A 20,986-nucleotide genomic window follows, 5' to 3' on the forward strand; every position below is an offset into this window, starting at 1 on the left:
TTTCTCACCACTGGGGCATGCTGGACTATTCAACGTGCGTTTCAAATAGTACCTCCTGGGCGATGACTTCTGATAACCTGATTATCGTTCATCCCACTAAATCAACATGTGTCACATTATAAGTGGCAGGCAGCTCTTTAGATGCCCCAATAATCCCTGCTTCCTGATATTCACACCCTTGTACACTTCCCTTCCCTTGTGATAAGATCTGTAACTTGCTTCTAACCAACAGAATATAGCAAAGGTGTTGGGATGTCACTTCTGTGGTCAGGTTTCCTAGGACAGTGACTTCTGTCTTGCTAACAGGGTCTTTCTATTGTCTTCTAGACTTGCACATTTTGATGAGGCAAGCTGCCATGTTGGAAAGGCCCACATGGTAAGGAACGGTGGGCAGCCTCTGGCCAACAGCCAGTGGGGAACTGAGGCTTTCAGTTCAATAGCCCATGAACAGCTGAATCTGGCCAACAACCAGTGATTGAAGTTGGAAGCAGATCCTACCCCAGTTGAGCCATCAGATGAGACCCCAGCCCCAGCTGACACCTTGATTGCACCTTTGTGAGAGACCCTGAAGCAGAGGACCCTGCTAAGCTATGCTCAGATTCCTAAACCACAGAAACTCTGCTATAATATATGTCTGTGTTTTAAGCTGTGAAGTTTGGGGATAATTTGTTAGGAAGCAATAGCTAACTACTACACTGTACTATATTTTATTTATCTGTTGCTCTTTTTAGTAGGACCAGGAGTGAGCTGTTTAAGGTCACTGAGTACTTGTCATGTGTGTTTACCTGTTACTGGAGAGCTTCCTGCCAGGATCCATCCTCATGCTGAAAGGTGGAACCTGAGGCCTGCAGTATAGTTCCTAGTGATCCAGGAAAGCCCTCTGTGCCCTGCATCAGTTCCCGACTTTGGGTCTCACACTAGAACATCCATAACTGTCTTTCTCCACTTAAGTATCATTTAGCTTACAAACCAGAGGCAGCAAGCCAATTACTCCCTGGGGTCTGAAACTTCAACCTGGGAGGAAGACTATTCCACAGCAAAGGTATGAATGCAGAAATGCACATCTTAATCCAGTTCATAAGCAGAGGTGCACAATGTCTGAGAGATCGAAGCCATGAGAAAAGAAACTCTTTCAGAGAAAAAGAAGTTAACTGGGGAGATGTGGAACTATATGCACTGCATAGGGCATCGGACAGCCCATTTCACTCTGGAGGCTTCCGTTTCCGCATCTGTAGAATGGAGGTTTGCCCCGGGTGCCATGGTCTTTCGATTCTTAGTCTGACACAACCTGGGTTGCTATGAGCAGGCTCTCTGGGTCTTGAATCAGCTATTAAAGGAGGGTAACAGAAATACCTGTCTCCTAAGGGGGTTGCAGGATTAAATGAAATAGAGAAAATGTGAAATGTGCAGAACAGCGCCTGGCTATTGTTACTTCTCCAAGGGGGTGACAGGTCCCGAGGGAACCGGGGCCGCCCGGAGAGCAGCGAAGCCCGCACCGGGCCTGGTGGCCTGCCCCGCCCACGTGGGGCTGCGGCCCGTCGAATGACTCCGTGCAACGTGTTGGTGGCGGCTGCCGCGGCGGCGGCGGCGGGCGGCTCGGACTCTTCCGGGCGCCGCAGCTTCCTGCCAAGCACCGCGCAGCCGCCTGGCTCCGCCGCGGGAGTAGCCGGTGAAGGCCTCGTCGCCGGTGCGGGACCCAGGGCTCCGCCGCGCTCGCCCAGCCCAACCCCGGGCGGCCGGACCGCACCATGCGCGCCGCGCCGCCGCCCGCGCGGCTTCTGCCGCTGCTGGTGCTGCTCGCGCTCCTGGCCGCGCCCGCCGCCCGCGCCAGCAGAGCCGAGTCTGTCGCTCCGCCGCAGTCCGGATCCGAGCGCCAGCCGCGGCCGCCGCCCGGCCCTGGGCCCGGGAACGCCACCGGGATGGGCTCCGGGGAGGCGGCGGGCGGCGGCGGCGGCGGCGGCAGCTCCAACAGCAGCGGTGACGCCCTGGTGACCCGCATCTCCAGCCTGCTCCGCGACCTGCCCACCCTGAAGGCAGCCGTGATCGTGGCGTGCGCCTTCTCCGCCTTCCTCATAGCCTGCCTGCTGCTGCGCGTCTTCAGGTGGGTCCGCCGCCCCTTTGCAGCCCCCGCGGGCCAACTTGCACCGCCAACCTGCTGTCACTGCGCGCCCGCCGCACCTGCGCGCGCCGATGCACCGGCCCCGGCGCCTGGGTGCGCTCCCGCTAGCCTGGGACTCCCGGCCCTGCTCCTCGGGGTTGCACTCGGCTGGTTTTCCCTGCTACACACTTTAGGAATTTTCTCCCCTTCGAACGTTATCTCTATCTATAGCTATAGCTGTAGCTATAGCTATGATATGTATCTATATATATCAATAAATACATAAAAAATATTGAATTCCTTTTCACTCTCCACTAATGCTTAACACTCTCCATAGCGCTCCGAATTATGACACCCTTACACGGAATATATTTTTATACCTATTTCACAGATGAGGAAAAATTTTCCGGAGAGGCAAGGTGGCTTATTCAAGTAAGCTCGGTGGTGGAAGTAGGATTTGAACCGTACCCACCTTGCTGAGCCTCCCTCTGTTCCCTCTGAGGGCTTCTCAGGCACCACCTGCTGTTTTTTCTTTTCATTGGTTCTGCTACCAAAAGAAGCCGTGTCTAGCCTGTGGGGATACCTGTTGGAGGCGCGCATTGCGCCAGGGATTGGAGCTGGGCTTTAGGATGTTTGGCCATCCTTGGTGGCCTCAGTGACTTTCTGCCTACCACCCTGCCTGAATGGACTGCCGCAATGAAGATTTGCAGGGGCATGAGGGTTCTTGGAGAGGCTTTTTGTAGGTTGCTCAAGTTCAGGGAGAAAGTGGGAAATTAGAAAGGATGGCCGGGGTCTCTGGAGTAGGGGTATGGAGAGGGCTACAGGGGATGCAGGGAGGGTTGCATTTCCCCCTAATGCCTGGGAAATTCTGGTTTTGCAGGAAATGAACCAAATGTGTCCTGTTACTCAGGCGGGCCTCTGGGAAATCTGGGCATGTGTGTGTCAGTTATTCACAGCCTGTTCCTTCCCCTTCCAAGTGTATACAGTGTGCTTGGGTGTTTGATCAGCTGTTGGAGGTTTGGGGCCAGGGGCTTGTGAGCCTTTTCAGAGCAGGAGCAGAAACCAGATCTGGAAAGGCCGGGTTGGGAGCTCTCCCTTGAGGTTTGCTGTTGGTTGCTGTGTGACTTTGAGTCAAGGTGTTTCTTTGTGGGGCCGTAGGATTAAATGGTAGTGGTCCTGAGGAAATGGAGAAGGGGGAACTGTGGGCCCACATCCCCTCGCCCCATCCCCTGCCCTGGCTCCGGCTACATTGTTTTCCACTGTGCTGATCCCCTGACGTGCAGCAGACGTTGAATTGCCCCTCTCTGTACCCCATCCTTCCCGCTGCCCTTTATCCTCTGCTTGCAAACTTCAGTGGCTCCCTGTAGCCACTACCTGGATGTGGCATTCAGACCCTTACAGACTAGCTCCAGTGCACCTTGTGGCCATCAGCCAGCCCTTCTGAACCTCCTGTCACTTCTCTCCTGACACTCCCTGCGGCTGGCTTGTGCTCGTCCACTCCTGGGCCAGTTCCCACTGCACACCTGCCATGACTGCACGCAGCCACCGGGGCCCAGCTCCCATGCTCCGTCCTCTGGGTAGAGTTCCTGGACATCCGAGCCAGGCGGTTGCTTCCTTTTCTGGCCTCCCCCAGCCCTAGACTTGTGCATCCTCCGTACGGCCCTTCTCACGCCAGGCTGGTGGCTCCCCCACACAGCAGACAGTCCTGGAGGGTGGGCATGTCCAGTCCTCGTGCCCGAGGACGGCCTGGCCTTCAGCAGATGCGCTGTAGTCCTTTACTGCCTTCCTGATTGTTCAGCTGCGTGGAACGTTGGTGCCTAGAGCAGCTCTGAGCCTGGAGGTTTGAAACATTTTGCTCAAAATAGGCCGCTCAGCCCACAAGGCGGTGCACTTCTTAAGACGGTATTTGAACTATTTTGCCAGTCTGCTCCGTATTACCCAGGAGCGGGGCCGAAAAGCAAGCAGCATGTGGCCAGATGTGAGGGCATGTGTTTGAGCAAGAGAGCCGGTACTCAGGGCTGGAAGGGATGGGTCCTTGCTGGCCTGTGAGCTGGGCGTTGGAGGAAGGTTCCGACTTCACAGGAGAGGCTCCTTATGGATGTGCCTTCTCTTTCCAGGAAGGCCTTCTTGTTGGGGAGAGTTTCCAGGGCTTCAGCTGACACCCCAGTTCTGATGTGGATAGGAACTTACAGCATTTTAAAGCTGGGAAGGGCCTTGATGGTACACAGGTCCCATGTGCTCCTTTGCAGAGGAGAAAGTTGCATCCCAGGGAGGGGAGTAAGTCATCCGGTAGAGTCTAGAACACTACAAGTCTGTGGTCTGTACTGTGACCTTTCCACAGGCCTCTGCACGCTCGCTTCATCCGGCTTCCTGAAGGCCTGCTGCCCTGACTGGGCGTCTTCCTTACCTGCTTCCCCTCCTAGCCCCTTAGCATGCAGCCACCACATCCTGGCTATTCTGCCTCTCAAGTCTCCCTGAGACTGTCTCATCTGGGCCATACCCCTTCCTCCACAGGAGCTTCCCCACCTGCCAGCCCTTCTGCCTGACTCACCTCCCTCCCTCGTGTCCGCAGTCACAGCAGTACCCTTCAGGCTGGCGTTCCTGCAGCCAGCCTTGTCCCCACTCCCATCCATCCTCCCTCGTCTAGTTTCACCCTTCTTCTGCCCACTCATTCCCCCCCCCGTGCGCAGGCTTCTCAGCGTGCTGGCAAGCTGCCTGTGTCTAAGCAGGGCCCCGCCTCCCTCTCAAGCCCCCATCTCAGCTGTGCCCACTGCTCCCACCCTGCTGGACCTTCAGGTGTTCTCCAGCGGCATCTGGTGGCCTTAGCCCGGCATGTGCCTCTGACCCTCTGCTTGGGGTCCCCTCCACCACCAAGACTACGGGGCCAGCTCATTGCTGTTTGCCTGCCTGTGTGTCACCTCCTCTGAGAAGCCTCCCAGCAAGGCCCCCTTCCAGAGCACATGTGAGTTTGGGATTTTCTACTTGGAGTCAAGAGTGTCGCTGAACTTACCAGGCGGAGGGCTCCTAAGAGCAGGACTGGCCCTTAATCGTTTGTGCCTCTCTGAACGCCTGCTGTGGCTCCAAGCACAAGCTGGCATCTGAGAAAGGTACTTTTAGCAAATGAATGAACCCCTAAGTATTTTGCTTTGCTGATGCTTTGCTGATGCGTCTCAAAATGTCCTCTGTGATGAGCTGCATGGCTGATGCTGGGAACCTGTGAGATCGGGACTTATTTGGACAGTGGCCGCCATTTCCTTAACGATGGATACAGAGAAGGGAGGGAGGTAAAGGAGGAAGAGTGTAGTAAGTGTTATTGCTTATACATAACCCGTGTGTCTGTTTTCCCTGAAGGAGTCGCTTTGCCAGACGACAGAAAGAATGTGGATCCAAGGAAACTGTTAGAATTAGAAGCAAAGAATGTGTATCGTGGTAAGAAAGATATATACCTTTAACCAAGCAGTTCTGTTTCTAAGGTACGCACAGTTTTTACTGCAATGCCTATTCTTTGCTTCTAATTTTATTACTTAGGAGAGGAAGCAAAGATGCATGGCCAATGAAGTCCAGAGCAGTTCTGTTTAACAGTGAAAAGGTTTAAGTAACCTAGGTATCTAACAATTGAGCATTGGTTAACTAAATTATGGTAGTCCTTACAGTGAAATACTGTGCAGCTGTGAAAAATGAGGATGCTAATATAATACTCAGTATATGCTGGTCGAGTGAAACAGGTTACAAAACAGCATGTGTAGTATAAGCTCATTAAATAAATAAATTATATATATATATATGGATGCACAAAGAATTTTTTGTATGAGTGTGTACATGTGTGACTGTGGGAGATTCTTCATTATGTATTTATTTATTGTTTATGATATATTTCTACATTGTCTGAATTTCCTTTCAACGGACATTTATTCATTTTCTTTCTCCCTGTCTGTGCACTCAGCTCCTTGCTGCATCCTTTTAGGTGTGTCTTCCTGAGGACCTGTATAAGAGAGTCTGGGGTGGACCCCTAGGAGTGGGATTCCTGGGTCCCAGGGGTACTCTTACACGCTTTCCTTGAGTATGTACCAGTTTACCCTCCCACCTGCAGTATCTGGGGGTTCTCAGATCCTCCCATCATATCTGACGCTTAGTATCATCTGACTTTCTATTGTTTTTCAATCAGATGGGTATGATTGGGTATCTCATTGCTTGCTTTTGCAGATCTCCAGTTCTTACTGAGGTTGAGTAGCTGTCTCTTCCCATACTTATTAATCAATCTGATGTCCCATCTGCAGAATCATTTACAGTTTTTTCATGTATTGGAATCATTAAGGAAAACTGTTTAAAGACTGGAGACAAACTTGGAGGGAGGGAAAGGCAGTTTGGAGGCAGAGCGCCCTTGAGCCAGAGTCCCTTCGGGTATATATGTGTGTGTGTGTGTGTTGTGTGTGTGTGTGTGTGTGTGTCTGTGTGTGTGTGCAGTTCTGCCTGGCTCGCAGTAGGGCCAGCCTCCCTAGGTCTGTTGCTTGACACGTTTATGAGAGCTGGAAGGAAATCAATAAAGAAGCTGTGTTTAGGAAGTAGAAAACTCCTTCAATTTTTGGATGTTGGAAAGCATCTCATGGGGTCGCATGGATTCAGGGATAACAAGCGTAAGCCAATGGCCGCTGTTCAGTACCTTTTGCCCCCCGTGCTCTCTGAGGTCTGACTTTACCCTTTGAGATCTGAGGGGGAATCTGACTTTACTCTGTGGTGTCTTATGAACGAGGTGGAGACAAGTTAGAAACTGCCACCTGCAACCACGACTTTTATTTCCTCCTGGGGATCCTTTCCCCGTCCTGTCGAGTCTCCCAGCTCTCCTGCCCAGGCCACACTTCTCCCAGAACTCTGTTGGCTGCATGCCCAACTACTTATTTCAAAAGCTGTGTAAAACCGTCTTATCTGTAAGGAGGGTGGTTTTGGTGCTTCCTGGGGGACGAAGAGGAAGACAAATTCGAAGTGATCTGACATTGCTCGGCTGTTGCACTTGGATCAGTGGCAAAGTTGCATGCTGTCGTGTCCTGAAGACGCCGGAGCCACGGGAGCTTAGTGAATTACTAAGCCAGGTCTTTGAAAAGGAATAAAAACGTTCCTGCTTCTCCTGGATTCCCCAGATCTCCCATTGTCTGTGTATTTATATTTGTCCTAAGAATAAAAGTTATTTAAGAGAACATATAGAAGTTTAATGCTTTCAGGATTTGGGGAAAGTGTTCTGAAAAGTTTTTAGTTATTGCTCATTAGTATATCAATATTATTTTAATAACTTGGAGCTTGGGGCAGAGCCCTGGTTAGAAAGTTAAGCTCCTTTTTATGACTTTGAGGTTGTGGTGCTTGTGTAGCACCAGGAGATCATTTTTAAAAAATTTTATTGAAGTAGAGTCAATTTACAATGTTGTGTTTAATTTCTACTGTACAGCAAAGTGACTCAGTTATACATATATATATTCTTTATCATATTCTTTCCCATTATGGCTTATCATAGGATATTGAATATAGTTCCCTGTGCTGTACAGTAGGACCTTGTTGTTTATCAGGAGATCATTTTTTTTTTTTTTTTTGCTGTACGCGGGCCTCTCACTGTTGTGGCCCCTCCCGTTGTGGAGCACAGGCTCCGGACGCGCAGGCTCAGCGGCCATGGCTCACGGGCCGAGCCGCTCCGCGGCACGTGGGATCTTCCCGGACCGGGGCACGAACCCGTGTCCCCTGCATCGTCAGGCGGACTCTCAACCACTGCGCCACCAGGGAAGCCCAGGAGGTCATTTTTGATTGCTTGACCAAGGTTTTGAATTGGGGGAGAAGCTATCGTTGTGAAACATATTTATCTTAATTTAATTTTTACTTTTCAAGTGGGTTTTCTTTTTTCTTTGTTTTCCAGTTTTACTGGGATAAAATTGATACACAGAACTGTATAAGTTTAACGTGGACAACATAACGACTTGACTTACACATATTGTGAAATGATGACCACGATAAGTATAGTGAACATCCATCATCTCATAGATGCCAAAAAAAAGGAAAAAATCATTTTTTTCCTGGTAATGAGAACTTTTGGGGTCTACTCTCTTAGCAACTTTCCCATCTATCACACAGCAGTATTAGCTATAGTCATAATGCCCACTCCATCCCCAGGACTTACTGGTCTTATTGGAAGGTTGTACTTTCATCCAATTCCCATGGATGTTTAATCTTACACACCACAGTAGAGAAAGTGTTAAATAAATCTAACCCAGCAAAAATCCAGATTAAAAAAAAAAAACAGGGTAGAGAGTATGCCCTGATTCAGTTTTCCACCAAGATGAAAAAGAAGTCATAGCGTGTGGGAGGAATAGGGTCCCTCAAGTGGTTCTTTCCTGGGCGGATTCTGCCTGCTTTGGGGTCATTTAGCAATTTCTGGGGACGTTTTTGATTGTCATGACTTGGGGAGGGGGATGCTACTGGCACCTTGTGGGTAAAGGCCAGAGATGCTGCTGGACATCCTACAGTACCCAGGACAGACCCCCTTAACAAAGAATGATCCAGCCCAAGATGGCAGTAGCACAGGTGCGGGCCTCCTGGTTGTCTATGTGAGCAGTTTACTGAACCTTTCTGGGCATCTGCTTCCCAGCACTAACTAAAGTATCTGCTTCCCAGGGCTATTGGGATGTTTGGAATGAGATTGGGTCAATCAAACCCCTGGCTCCCCTTTAAGCAGTCAAGTGTCCTATTGTATTTAAAAAAACGATTCTGAAAACAGATGTTATTTATACCCAACCTTTTGGTCTTGCTTCTGCCTGTAAATGAGGATTCAGCCATATGGCCGAGATCATCAGGCAAGTGCATCTGTTTCTGAGCCTTGCAAACATGAAATTGGTGACTCTTTAGCCTGCGTGAGCCTCCCTGGACACCTAGGACCCCATGTAGGGTCCCGCACACAGCTGAATTCCCCTGGGGAAGGAGGTGCCTCATGACTGCCCTTACTAACAGGCCTGTGAGGACTCAGGACCTGCCACTGATTCCTTCTATCAAGTTGGAAAGGGAGGAAATTCTCTCGTTAATTTAACCCTGAGCCCTCCAGCTTATTTGGCTTTGCCTGTGAGCTCTTATGCCCGTGTACTCATCAAGTTTGGGGGCTTTGCCAACACAGGCCCTTCTGGAGACATGGGGCACGTCTAGGGGTGGGGTGGGGGTCTCCAGTGTCAGTGTCTGCATGCATCCTGTACGGAGAGTGTCACAGAAGGGAAAACCCTCCCAGATTTAAGCAGAGACGGCTTCATAGGTTGTGCCTGGGATTTTAGTTTCATGGCTGATGTTTTGGTTCTAACTATTTACAAAGGGAAATTCTGGGACCATGAATTTAGAATCATGTTGTCATGGTTTCACTTTAAAAATTGTATTTAATCGTCCTGGCAATCTGCCAGGAATCCAGACTTGATTTTTATTTTCCTGAGGGTGCAGGGAGGAGGCAACCCCCTCTCATTGGCAGGTGTGGAGCAGAAGAGGGGCCGTGGCAAAGAGCCTGGGCAGGGCTCTTCAGGCCTGGGAGGGCTTCAGGCCCTTGTAACTTCTTGGGTGTGGTGTTTCTTTGCACTCGGAGTGCCACTGATCTCCCTCCTTCTACCCATTGTACAGATGAGGAAACTGAGGCCAGGAAATGGGAAGGGTTTGTTAAGGTCACCCAGTGGGTTTGTAGGAAAAGTAGGACCCAAGGCCAGGTGTTCTGATGCTCAGCCTGGCCTCTTCTGGGCCTCCAAGATGTGGTGGGCTGGGTTTTAGCCTGGTCAGTTGAGTCTCCCCAATGCTCAGCCAGGGACCCAGGAGAGAGCATGGCTGAATGGATGGAGCAATCTTACCAGTGTATTTAATGACCCATTGGAAGCCTAGAAGGTGCTGAGAGAATACAGCTGAGGTGAAGGAGTTTCCAATTCAATCTGGAAGATAGCATAATGCCTTTGTATGATTCTGCTTGGCAGGTGAAAGGCAAGCTAATTCTGTAGGGGAGTCATGTGTCAAAAGCAACACTTGATAAGTTGCCAGAGGACTTATAAAAGCCCCAGGGACTTTGGCGGGGGACATAGTGGTCAGGGAGGGCATATGGGGATGAGTAGAAGGATTAGGACCTGATGGGGTGGGAGAAGAGGTTCTTCCAGGACCGGCTGGCGGAGCAGGTTTTGTGGTGGGCAGGGTTTGTGAAAATGATCATCTGGATATTATGGTGACAATAATAATAATAGCAACTAATATTTATTAAGCCCTTACTGTATACCAGCCTCTGTGCTAAACATTTTATATGTTTCCTCATTCCTGTGAGGAGTGTCCTGTCGGAATCCCATTTTACAGATGAGTAAATCAAGTTGCAGAGTGATGAAGTGTCTTGCTTAAGGCCATATGGCTGGTGAAGGGCAGGAGTCTGATTTCCAATTCAGCATTCCTCCCCCACTCCTTTTCCTATTGCAGCCGGATTTTGGAAGACAGGAATCCCAGCCAGAGGATTTGGGGATTAGTAGTGGGTCAGAGGAGCAAATGGAGGACTTGAATACAGGAGTGTAGTGATGAAAGGGCTGCTTTAGTAATGCTGACCCCTTTTAGGTGCTTGGCATGTATTTGCTGAGTGAATGGATGAATAGTGATGTGGCTGCCTCGGGGATGCAGGATGGCGGGGGAGACCAGTGGAAGGTGCCGGAAGGACCGGTAGGGAGGGCTGGAGATTCGAGTGGGTGAAGAGGAGGATGAGGAGGAAAGTGTCAGGAGGACCGGAAGGGCCTGGAGAGGCGGGCGTGGTGAAGGGGATGGTCAGGCAGGGGAGAAGCCTTGGTGAGAAAGAGGGTGACAGAAACACCGTGGAAACGCCAGCCACGCAGCTGGACATCTCGGCTTGCGGTGGCGGGGTTGGGAGTTCTGTCAAGAAGTGACTGTCCCTGAAGTGTGGACTGTCCCTGAAGTGGGGGGCAGTGGCGGCAAGGACTGACACCCCCGCGCCTCCCCTACCACGTGGCAGGGACAAGTGGATGCTGAAAGGGTCATTTATGACATGTGTCCCGAAGCACAGTGACCCCAGAATTTCAAGGCTGTGGTTGTGTCCCTGGGTCCACCAAACAGTCCCTCTCGGTCATCTTGCCACTGCCCTTGAACCAACAGAGCTGCCCCTAGAGGCTTCCTTCCTCACTTTTGGCCTCGCCTGCCTCTCCTGGCACCTCACAGATGGGTGAAGTGGACCCAACCCTTTGCAAACACACTTGGGAGCTGGAGGAACAGGTCTTGGGGCATTTGCTGTGGCCACATTTCACGTGGCTCCTTAAACAGGCCAAAGCTGGGGCGTACTTATTTTTTCTTGGAAGAATGAGAGTTGGATCTGTCCCTCAGGGATTGAGGGAAGGAAAGGGAAACAAGGGTGGGGGGCAGGTAGAGGCGTAACCCTGAGGAGTTATGAAGAGGAACCCTAAGACTTGTCAACGGTATGTGGTCCTGTGTGAAATGTAAGCCCGGGACACACTGTGCATTGGGTGCTGGAGGCCGGCGTTGTGATCAGTCAACAGTGGTGTCACTTTGTTAATCCTGAAGGGACAGTGCCCAGGAGACGAGGGGAACAGCTAGGCTGTATAGGTAATGACTAGTACCTCTTCATCGTGACTGAACTGCTGGTGAACAGATCTAGGACCTCAGGTGACAGTGAGAATCAGGCCATCTCTCTGGGCCCATGATTTGAGCTCAGTTATTCAGTGCCACTCATGCGTGGCACCCAGGACCAAATAAACCATGGCCAGGAAGCTAAGTCAGAGGTTGCAGACTGACGGCCCACAGATACGTTTTTTTGTTTTGTTTTGATCTGCACAGTGGTTTTGCTTTCATTTTTTATTAAAGTGCAGTTGATTTGCAGTGTTTCACGTGTATAGCAAAGTGATTCAGTTATGCATACATACATACATACATATATATATATTCTTTTTCAGATTCTTTTCCATTGTAGGTTGTTACAAGGTATTGAATATAGTTCCCTGTGCTATACAGTAGGTCCTTGTTGTTTATCTATTTTATATACAGTAGTGTGTATCTGTTAATCCCCAATTCCCAATTTATCCCTCCCCACCCGTTTCCCCTTTGGCAAGCATAAGTTTGTTTGCTATGTCTGTGAGTCTATTTCTGTTTTGTAAATAAGTTCATTTGTATCGTTTTTTTAGATTTCACATATACGCAGTGTTTCTAACAGCTGAGATAACTGAGAACACTTAAAATTGGGAGTCTTCACATCAAAATCCAGATCTGCTTTTCTCAACAGATGGGAATACTGGAAACGCAGTGCCTCTGTAACGAGGGGCGGGTAGGGGGGGCGGAGAGCTGGGTAGCCACCGTCCCATCTCGTCTGTGTTTGTGAGTGCCAATCCTCGTGTCTCCTTGACTCCAAGACCGAGCGTTGGCTGTCATTTGTCACCGCGTTTGTTCTAATGTTTACATCACACCGGGCTCGCCTCACTGCTTTCCTGCGCCTGTGGGCTCTGGGGCGTTTGAGTCATCCCGCTTGACTGGGTGCTGGTACTGGAGCAGAGTGTCTGGCGTGGTGGGGAGGACAGGCGTCAGGTGTGGCAGCGCTGCTCGTGTACCTGGAAGTCTCTGGAACACCTGTGTCTGGGAGGGCTTGGCCGGAGCCCTGTTAGAGCTGGGCTGCCTGAGATCCTGAAGCTCTCACTGCACTAGAGGAAAATGCTTTTGTCTCATGTAACCGAGAGTCTCAAGTTGCCCATCTGGAGCGGAGCCAGATGAGATTCAGATCGCGCTGGTGTTGGGCTCGTTTTAAACTGCTTTAAAAGGATGGTGATGGGTAGAGCGCAGGGGCTGTGCCCAAGGCTGGAAAGGGAGGAGGCTGGTGCTCGGGAATTGTACCCTGGTTGCCAGCCTTGGGTTTGCCCCCGAGCCTGGGGCCCATCCCAGGTCATCGCCCCTTCTTGGGAGACATGGCGCTGTTGTCACTGGCTCTCCGGCACCTGCTTCCCTACGTGGTGGGGCTGCACGGTGGGTTTTGGGGTCGTGTTCTTTCTCCAAGTTTGCTTGGTTTTCTAGGGAAGGCTCTGTTTTGTCATGTTCTGAGGGGGGAAGATGCAGGGTAGAGATCGGAGGTTAAAAACAGGAAAGGCCTCTGTCCTCAGAGCATTGGAAGCTTCGGCCGGGTGCGAAGGCGGGCAGCTAACTCACGGCAGCTGCTTGATTCGATCTCTCCCCTACACATGCCGTTTTCATCTTCTGTATTAATTTTCCAAATGTCAAAGGTAACATGCTCTTTGGAACGAGTAGTGTGGTTTCGGCAGAAGGCTGGTCCTTGAGCCACAGAGCTACTTTAGTGGGCTTCACATTGAAAACGCCTCAGGTGGAGGAAAGGCCAGAGATGCTGGGTTTGGCTCCTAAAGTCACCAGGTGAGCAGGAGACGGCAGGCAGCCTCTGGGTGGGACAGGGGGGGGGGCCCGGACCTCTCCAGGAGAAGGGTCTCCTGTCCGAGAGGCAGGCCTGACACACACGTGGTCTGTTTAAATTTTTATCTTAACTACCTTCTTTGAATTTTATTTATTTATTTACTTGTTTGTTTTAAAAATAGCTCATATATTCACATGGTTTGAAATTGACGAGGAGCCAGAGGGTATAGTGGACAATCTCCTTCTTAGCCCAGCCTGCCCTTCAGCCTCCCAGCGGATGCTGTCAGTTTCTTGTGACTCTTTCCAGAGAGATTTTATAAGTATAGAAATGAATGAATGTGATAGATACACATACATACATATCTATCTATCTTTCCTGCTTTTAATGACAGCTTTGTAAGGTGTAATTCACGTGCCATACAGGTGTCCCATTTAAAGTGTCCAAATCATGGTTTTTAGTACATTCTCAGAGTTGTGTGCCATCACCCCAGTCAACGATAGAAGACTGTTGTCATTCCAGAAAGAAACGTGAGCTCGTTATCGGTCAGTCTCCATCTTTCTCCCAAGCCTCACCGCGGTGAGCTCTGCCACCAGCACCCTAGCTGCACCGGGGAAGTGTGTGACGTGGATACGAAATTCGGGTTCAGGGTGAGGGACTTGCCAGGAGGCTCACAGACAAAGGAGTTGCAGGGCTGAGATGGAATCGCACCCCTGGACGTACAGCCTATGGATCTGACCGCTGCACCCCCAAACTGAACTTCTGACAGCAAACTAACCCGTCCGGCTTTGCATTGTTTTGTGTCTCTTTGCAGGGGAGGGTGGGGAGGGCAGGCCCCTCTCCACGTGGGTCCTCTGGGCTCCCACTCTGCTCCCCAGCCTCCGTGTCTGCCTGAGCCGTGCGCCGGGGAGCATTGGGAAACCAGTTTCCGACCAGCTGTTGAGCGGGCCTTTGAGTAAACAAACCCTCTGGCTTTAGGATTACATTTCAGAGTAAGAGAATTTGAACTTCTCTTCTGTCTAGTTAGAAATGTTTGTTTTGGCCCCAGTGGAACGATCCTTTGTCTCTTCTCGAGCTTCTCTGGTCTTGCTGGGTCCTGTGAAGCACAACGTGGGCATTTACTTAAAACCACCCTTTAAGTAAATGCCACCGTCTCTCCGTGGAGGCCACTTGGTGTAACGGGACCTTGTACCAGAAAAGAAAAATTACGGCGAAGGGGCCATGCTGTTGCAGGTGGGCCAGCAATATCTTTTCCCTTCCTTTTTCCCTGAATCTCCCCCTTCTTGGGCGGGGAGCGCTGTGACAGTTGTGGCAAAGCGGCCTTCCTGCTTGTGCCTCCCACCCACCCCCGGGTAGGCGAGGAAGCAGGGCTGTAAGCAGAAACACGGGGATAGGAACCCAAGTCTGACTCTAACCTGGGGCTCTGTCTAGAACCCGTTGCTTCTTTCTCAAGCTGTGTCCTCGAGGCTGACCCACTGCCCTCCCCGCCGGGGACACGTGGGTGACTGCAGATTCTCTGAAGCTGTGTAGCCTTAGCCTTTTCCTCAGACCGGGATGCTGGTGAACAGCTGTGTGGGAAGATTGCCAGGATGCTTGTCGCCTCGGAAAACCTGTCCACAGGTCGCCCTGAGTGAAAGCCTTCACGATGTTGTCACTGAGGTGCATTATATGTGTGGTTCCTTGTTTCTAGAACCAGAAACAGGGAAGAGTCCCAGGGTTTTAAAGGATTTGACAAAATGGGAAAATTATACTTACATGTGGAAGGTTTGCTGTTAAAATGTGGGAGAATCCCGAGATGGTGTCTATCATTACAGCCATGCCTTTTTTCCTTCGAGACCCTGTGACAACGTTTAAGGTTCCTTTGTTTGTGGGTGACAGAAAGCCCTGACCAGACTGGCTTCGGTGACAAACAGAGTAGCATTGTTGGTGTCAAGGAGGGCTGGCATCATAGTAGACCTGGAGCCTGGTCTCTCCCTCCAATCTGTCCTCTACCATGTTGGCTTTATGTTCCGTTTCTAGAAGATGGCGATGCAGCTCTCACCTGGGTGAGTTACTGACCCCTTTCCTGCCTGCCTAGCAAAGGTCACTGGCTCCGATTAGTCCCATACTCCCCCCAACCTCCCAGCCATGGCCCCGGGGGTTGTAATACACTGATTCTGACTCAGGTTTAAGTCCCATGGTCCACTCCTGGAGCTGGGGGTGTGGCCAGTGGTCAGGCCTCCTCACCCACGGGGACCATGGAGAGGGGCATTCACCAAGGATACAGATGCCCAAAGGAGGGAGGAGACAGAGGCTGGGCTGCCCCAAACCAACATGTGTCCTGAGGGAGTCACCGTTAGAAAGAGTTTACGAGAAGTCTGCCCAGATCAATTTGAAATAGGAATGTGTGAGCTGTGGTAAGCGACAAGTTCCAGAAAGTGTGTACCAAGGGCAAAGAGTTTCTTGGTGTTAAAGAGAAGTGGAGGCGGAGTCTAGTGGCGGTGTGGAGTGGGCTTGCAGAGGGAGTGAGTGGGGGAACTGGCACCTTGCCTCTTGCCCGGCACGAGGTGGTTCAAGGTGAGCCTCCAGGGAGGTTCGTGCTGGAGCAGCCCTTGGTCCTTGGTCCTGGGGAGATCGACCTCTCTGAGCCTCAGTTTCCTCATCTGGAACACAGAGATAACAGCGCTGCCTTATAGGGTGGTTTATATGTTTTGCATGTGATCTTACACGTAATTTGCTTAGCTGGCACCCGGGAGGAGCTCAACTCTTAGGGACCGCTATTGATCAGAAAAGATGCATTAGAGCATCCACACTCAGAAGAGACAGCAGGACTCGGTGAGGTCATGTAGGCTTTGAACGAATCTGTTTTCCCCTTATCTCACGTCTTCCTCTCCGAGGCAGGGTGTCTCTGCTCTCTGACCCGGGACAGTGAGGCTTGGGAATCTAAGGGTCTGCGGGAAATGCTGGTCGACTATTCATGCATTTCCCAGCTTCTGACTCACACACAGCTAGTAAAGGAAGGGCTCACCTTTTAATTTGAAAAATACATGAGGTGAGGCCCCCTCCACCCATCCCACCCCACGCGACTCCAATCATACATGTGGTTTCTTTCTGGCACAGCCAGTCACCTTCTGCCATGGATGAAGCTGAGTCTCTTTCAACTTCTCACAAGTCCTGGTTTTCCCTTATTAACATGTCCAGTAGTGAAACAGCAGAAAGTACTTTTTTGTGAACGGTATTGTGGCTCAGAAAGTTGATTATTTGAAATGTAATGTCTTCAGCTCATTGTGTCAAAACTGGTGTTCGATGCATGTATGAGGGTTCTTGCTAATGGCCTTTTGGTTTAGGCAAGGCCCTGTAGAGAAATGGAACCAAGAGTGTGTGTGTGTGTGTGTGTGTGTGTGTGTATGTGTGTATGCACACATACAGGCTTGAAATCCAAGAAGAGCTAAGATTTCCATTTTAGTCTGAATGCAGGAAAAAAAAAAAAAAAAAAGAATGAGGTCCCAGCTCAAAGGCAGTCCGGCAGGAGAAATTCTCTCACTTGTGGGATGTCAGCCTTTCTTGTCTATTCAGGCCTTCAAGTGATTGGGTGAGACCCACCTGAGTTGGGGAGGGCAATCTGCTTTTTACTCAGTCTACCCATTCCAGTGTTAATCTCAACCAGAAACACTCTCACAGACACATCCAGGAATAATGCTTGAGCCAATGTCTGGGTAACCTGTGGCTCGGTCGAGTCTACACATAAAATAAACCATCACTGAAACTTTGGTGTCATCTTCAGGTTTAAAATTACCTTCTCAGGTGACCTGCTTGGAATGGCTGTCATTAAAGCAAGTAGGCCATGGTGTTCTAGAGGTTGGGCTGTGTTCCAGCTTCTCCCATGGTAAGTGTTCAAGGGTCTTATTTTAAGCTCAGCAGGTAAATTTTCTCATCACAAGACTCTATGAACAATCAGGAAGAAGGAAGGTGATTTTATGGTTGATGGGGATCCATTTCCATGAAGCAGGGCTGAAGTCAGAGCCTCCAGAACCTTCTCCCAGGGTCAGCAGTCAGTCCTGCTTCAGAGCCAAGACTAAGCAAGGTTTCAAGTTCCAAGTGCAGGACGAGGTTTATGAATCAGATTTTGCATTTTTCTAATAAGCCTCATGGTATTTGAAAAACAGTTACAAACAATGGTGACTCTTCATCCAGAAGCCATCTGGGCGCCAGTCTCTTCGGGCATCTACAGGAGCCTTCTCAAACCCTCGGGTCCACAGGACGAATCCTATTCCAGTGTTCCAGATGCTTGTCCAGATGTGTGTTGGGAATGGGCAGCCCTGGCACTGGGCACAGTTAACAGAAGGGCAAGTCTGGCTCCTTTGCAAAGCCAGGTGCTTCTTCTGAACAGCTGTGACCCGTCAGGGCAGAGATAGGAGACTTCTGAGAAAAGTGTGATGTGTGCGTCTGTGTAGATCCGGAGCTTAGATCTACTAGAGCCTAGTCTAGAGGGCTTGGGAGGTGGGTGGTTTTCCTTGTGGCTTTGTCTTGGGTTGCTTGTGGCATATGGAGCCGTTTCTGGGCTTAAATTTCCCCATCCAGTATTGGAGATTGAATTGGTTAGGGATTATGTCATCTGGGGCAGAACACTAAGATCTATTTTACTCCTTTGTGGGGAGGTGGAGAGAAAACAAGAATCTGTTGATTGTGAGAATCTGGACCAGCGGTATTTATAACGTAAGCATTTACGCTCCCTTTTACAAAGCCTGCTTCCAAAATACTGTTGTCCCGTGGCCACTGGGGAGGTGACCGGCTGTGCCCGTCTTACCTCTTAACCACCTGGCTTGGTGTTTGCACCGTGCTGCAACGTGTTTGAAATCCATGCAGTTTCACACCCACACCTCTGCGTGCGTGCCTGTGATGAACGCAGGAAGGACAAATTGCTTTGTAATGAGGCTAGGGGATTGTCAGGCTTTATAGCTGATTTCCCAAAGTCTCTACACAAAGAACCACAAGGAGCAGTGCTATAGGTTGTACAGGTTGCTTTAAGCCAAAGGTATAGATAAATATTTATGTTTTCTATGTAAACAATCCTTTCACAAATCATGTCTTTGATGAATAACACTAGGTAAGAAAAGAGCAAGTTGCTGTTGCTAAGAAACTCTTACTTGACGGTGAACTTCTGTTTTCATTGTTTTGCAAACTTCTTGAGGAGTTTCTGTGTGCTGGGGACAGAGAGACCGGGCATGTGTCTTTGATGTGGTCTCCAGCTGGGTACGGCTTACAGTCTGCAGGAAGCATGTTTAGAGAATATGATTCTTCAATGCCCCATTTATGATTCTGGGGGGTTTGGCTGGTTTCTCATAGACAGTTTCAAATATTTTTTAAAAAGGAGAGACATCAGAGAATACAAGGCATTTGGGAAAAAGTTCAAAATAGTGCAGAAAGAAATGCTTAAAGCATCAGTAGTCATAATAACAATATTGTTCCCTGTGGCATCATAAACTTTCAGCTGTGTCCTGATCAATGTCTTGTGCTTCGTGCCCAGGGTCTGGCACTGGAGATGGAAAGGCTTGCTCGGCACTTTCCCCGTGGTCCCCAGTGACCGTCTACCGTCCCAGAGGTAAAAGCATAGGGTTATAACTCCCAATGCTCACAAATCCTTGTGATGGAAACAATACTCATTTGTACAAGCCCTTGTCATGTGAGAGAGGCTGTAGCACGTTTAACTCCTATTTGTTGATTATTTTCACAGACAGTCATTTTTGCCGAGAGCTTGCTGTGTGTAGGCTTGTTAAACGCCTCATCTCACTTAATCCTCCCTCGCCTCCGAGGGACAGATACTGTTCTCATCCCGTTTTATTTATGAGGAAACTGAGGCCTAGAGAGATTGACTGACTTGCCCATGATCACACAGGTAGAAAGTGGGCAAGCCTGCGTTCTAATCCACCTGGCTGGTCCATGGGGCAGGGCACACAGTGCCAGGCTGTGACGCCTGTGCTTGGAGCAGTGACCTGCCAACATGGCAGGGCTGGGATGAGGGTGAGGGGCCAGGGAATGAAGGGATGAGGGGCATCATGCCAGCCCAGGGGCAGGGCTGAGTTCCGTCCATGTTGAACATTTTGGTCTTTTGCTCATCGTGTATTTATTTTGCATTAATTTTGCCTTTTAAAATCTTGCATTTGGGCATTATAGACCTTGATCACTGGGTTTTACGGTGCTTTGGGCAGGTGTGGGTGAGGACCACGAGGGTTGCTGAGGTCAGGAACCCGCCCAAGGTCCCATGGCCAGAAATGGAGGAGCTGGGGTACTTGGCAGATCTCCTGGGGGCCGGGCTGGGGACAGCAGCGTGGCTTACCCCAGTGGGCATCGCTGAGTTCTCAGGAATGTGCTTCCCCTCTTCCAGGTCGGGGAAGAGGTTGAAGAAGACCCGCAAGTATGACATCATCACCACTCCAGCCGAGCGAGTGGAAATGGCCCCGTTGAACGAAGAGGATGACGAAGACGAGGACTCCACAGTATTTGACATCAAATACAGGTACTGGGTGAGAACAATGGCTTTCTCCTGGGCTCGCTGGCTTGGGGAGGTGGGGCGGTTCACCTCAGAAGACAGTGAGTGGCCAGGCGTGTATTCTTGTTCTTTGGCTAAGTCTTTGACCTTGGGGCATTCTGCTTCTAGGGGGGAACTGCTTTGATCTCTCCCAGGAACGCACAGCACCCAGAAAGCCAGCAGGGAAGTACTTGCAGGGAAATGCTTATTCTCAACTCTTTCCTGATGAGAACCCTTGCGAAGTCAGCTTTGTGGGAGCGAAAGGAGGACTGAATTTCGGACAACGAGCTTGTCATGTACAGACTGTGGGGAATCTGGTCCAAGCAACCGCCATGTACCACGCGCCATGCACACAAATGGAAACTTGTTTTTCAGCCTTGCTTAGTTGGTAATGGAGAGCGTGGGGTGGGGGTTACTCCTTGGATGGAATTTACCGCTGAATTCCAAAGGCAGGTGTGTTTCTTTAACGTGGCCAGTAGGAAAGTCGGAATGACTTTTTGACTTCAGAATTGTAGTTTGGGCTTCGGCTTCTTTGGGGAAGTACTACTTTGGGTATGTGAGATTCTCAGTGTTAGAGCTGGGGGCAAGTGTATTTTAGGGATGAGGGCTTGGAGGCCCAGAGAGGGGCCATGGGTTGCCCAAGGTCGCAGTTATTAGTGGCAAAGTTGAGACGCAAATCCAGGCTGGACCCTATCCGGAGATTCCTCCCTCCCCACCAGGGTCCTCCAGAGAAACAGAATCAATAGGATATACAGACACAGAAAGAGATTTATTATAAAGGTCCAAGTCTGAAGGCCTGAGAACCAGGAGAGCCGATGGTGTAAGTTCCAGTGGGAGTGCAGGAGGAGACCGATGTCTCAGCTCCAACACAGTCAGGCAGAGAGAGTGAATCCCCCCTTATTCTGCCTTTTGTGCTATTCAGGCCTCCAGTGGGTTGGATGAGGCCCACCCATGCTGGGGAGGGCGATCTGCTTTACTCGGT

General features: G+C 50.3%; 1 protein-coding gene across 1 annotated transcript; it reads left to right on the forward strand.

Moving 5' to 3' along the window:
* The first annotated feature begins 1,748 nt into the window (after positions 1 to 1,748).
* On the forward strand, positions 1,749 to 20,149 carry FAM174B (family with sequence similarity 174 member B). The gene is made up of 3 exons (XM_065871762.1): positions 1,749 to 2,101; positions 19,861 to 19,992; positions 20,134 to 20,149. Exons 1-3 carry the CDS (start codon positions 1,749 to 1,751, stop codon positions 20,147 to 20,149), a joined length of 501 nt encoding a protein of 166 aa, XP_065727834.1.
* The last annotated feature ends 837 nt before the right edge of the window (positions 20,150 to 20,986 follow it).

This window comes from Phocoena phocoena, chromosome 2 (genome assembly GCF_963924675.1).
Source record: "Phocoena phocoena chromosome 2, mPhoPho1.1, whole genome shotgun sequence".
In the NCBI taxonomy this organism is placed as follows: Eukaryota; Metazoa; Chordata; class Mammalia; order Artiodactyla; family Phocoenidae; genus Phocoena; species Phocoena phocoena.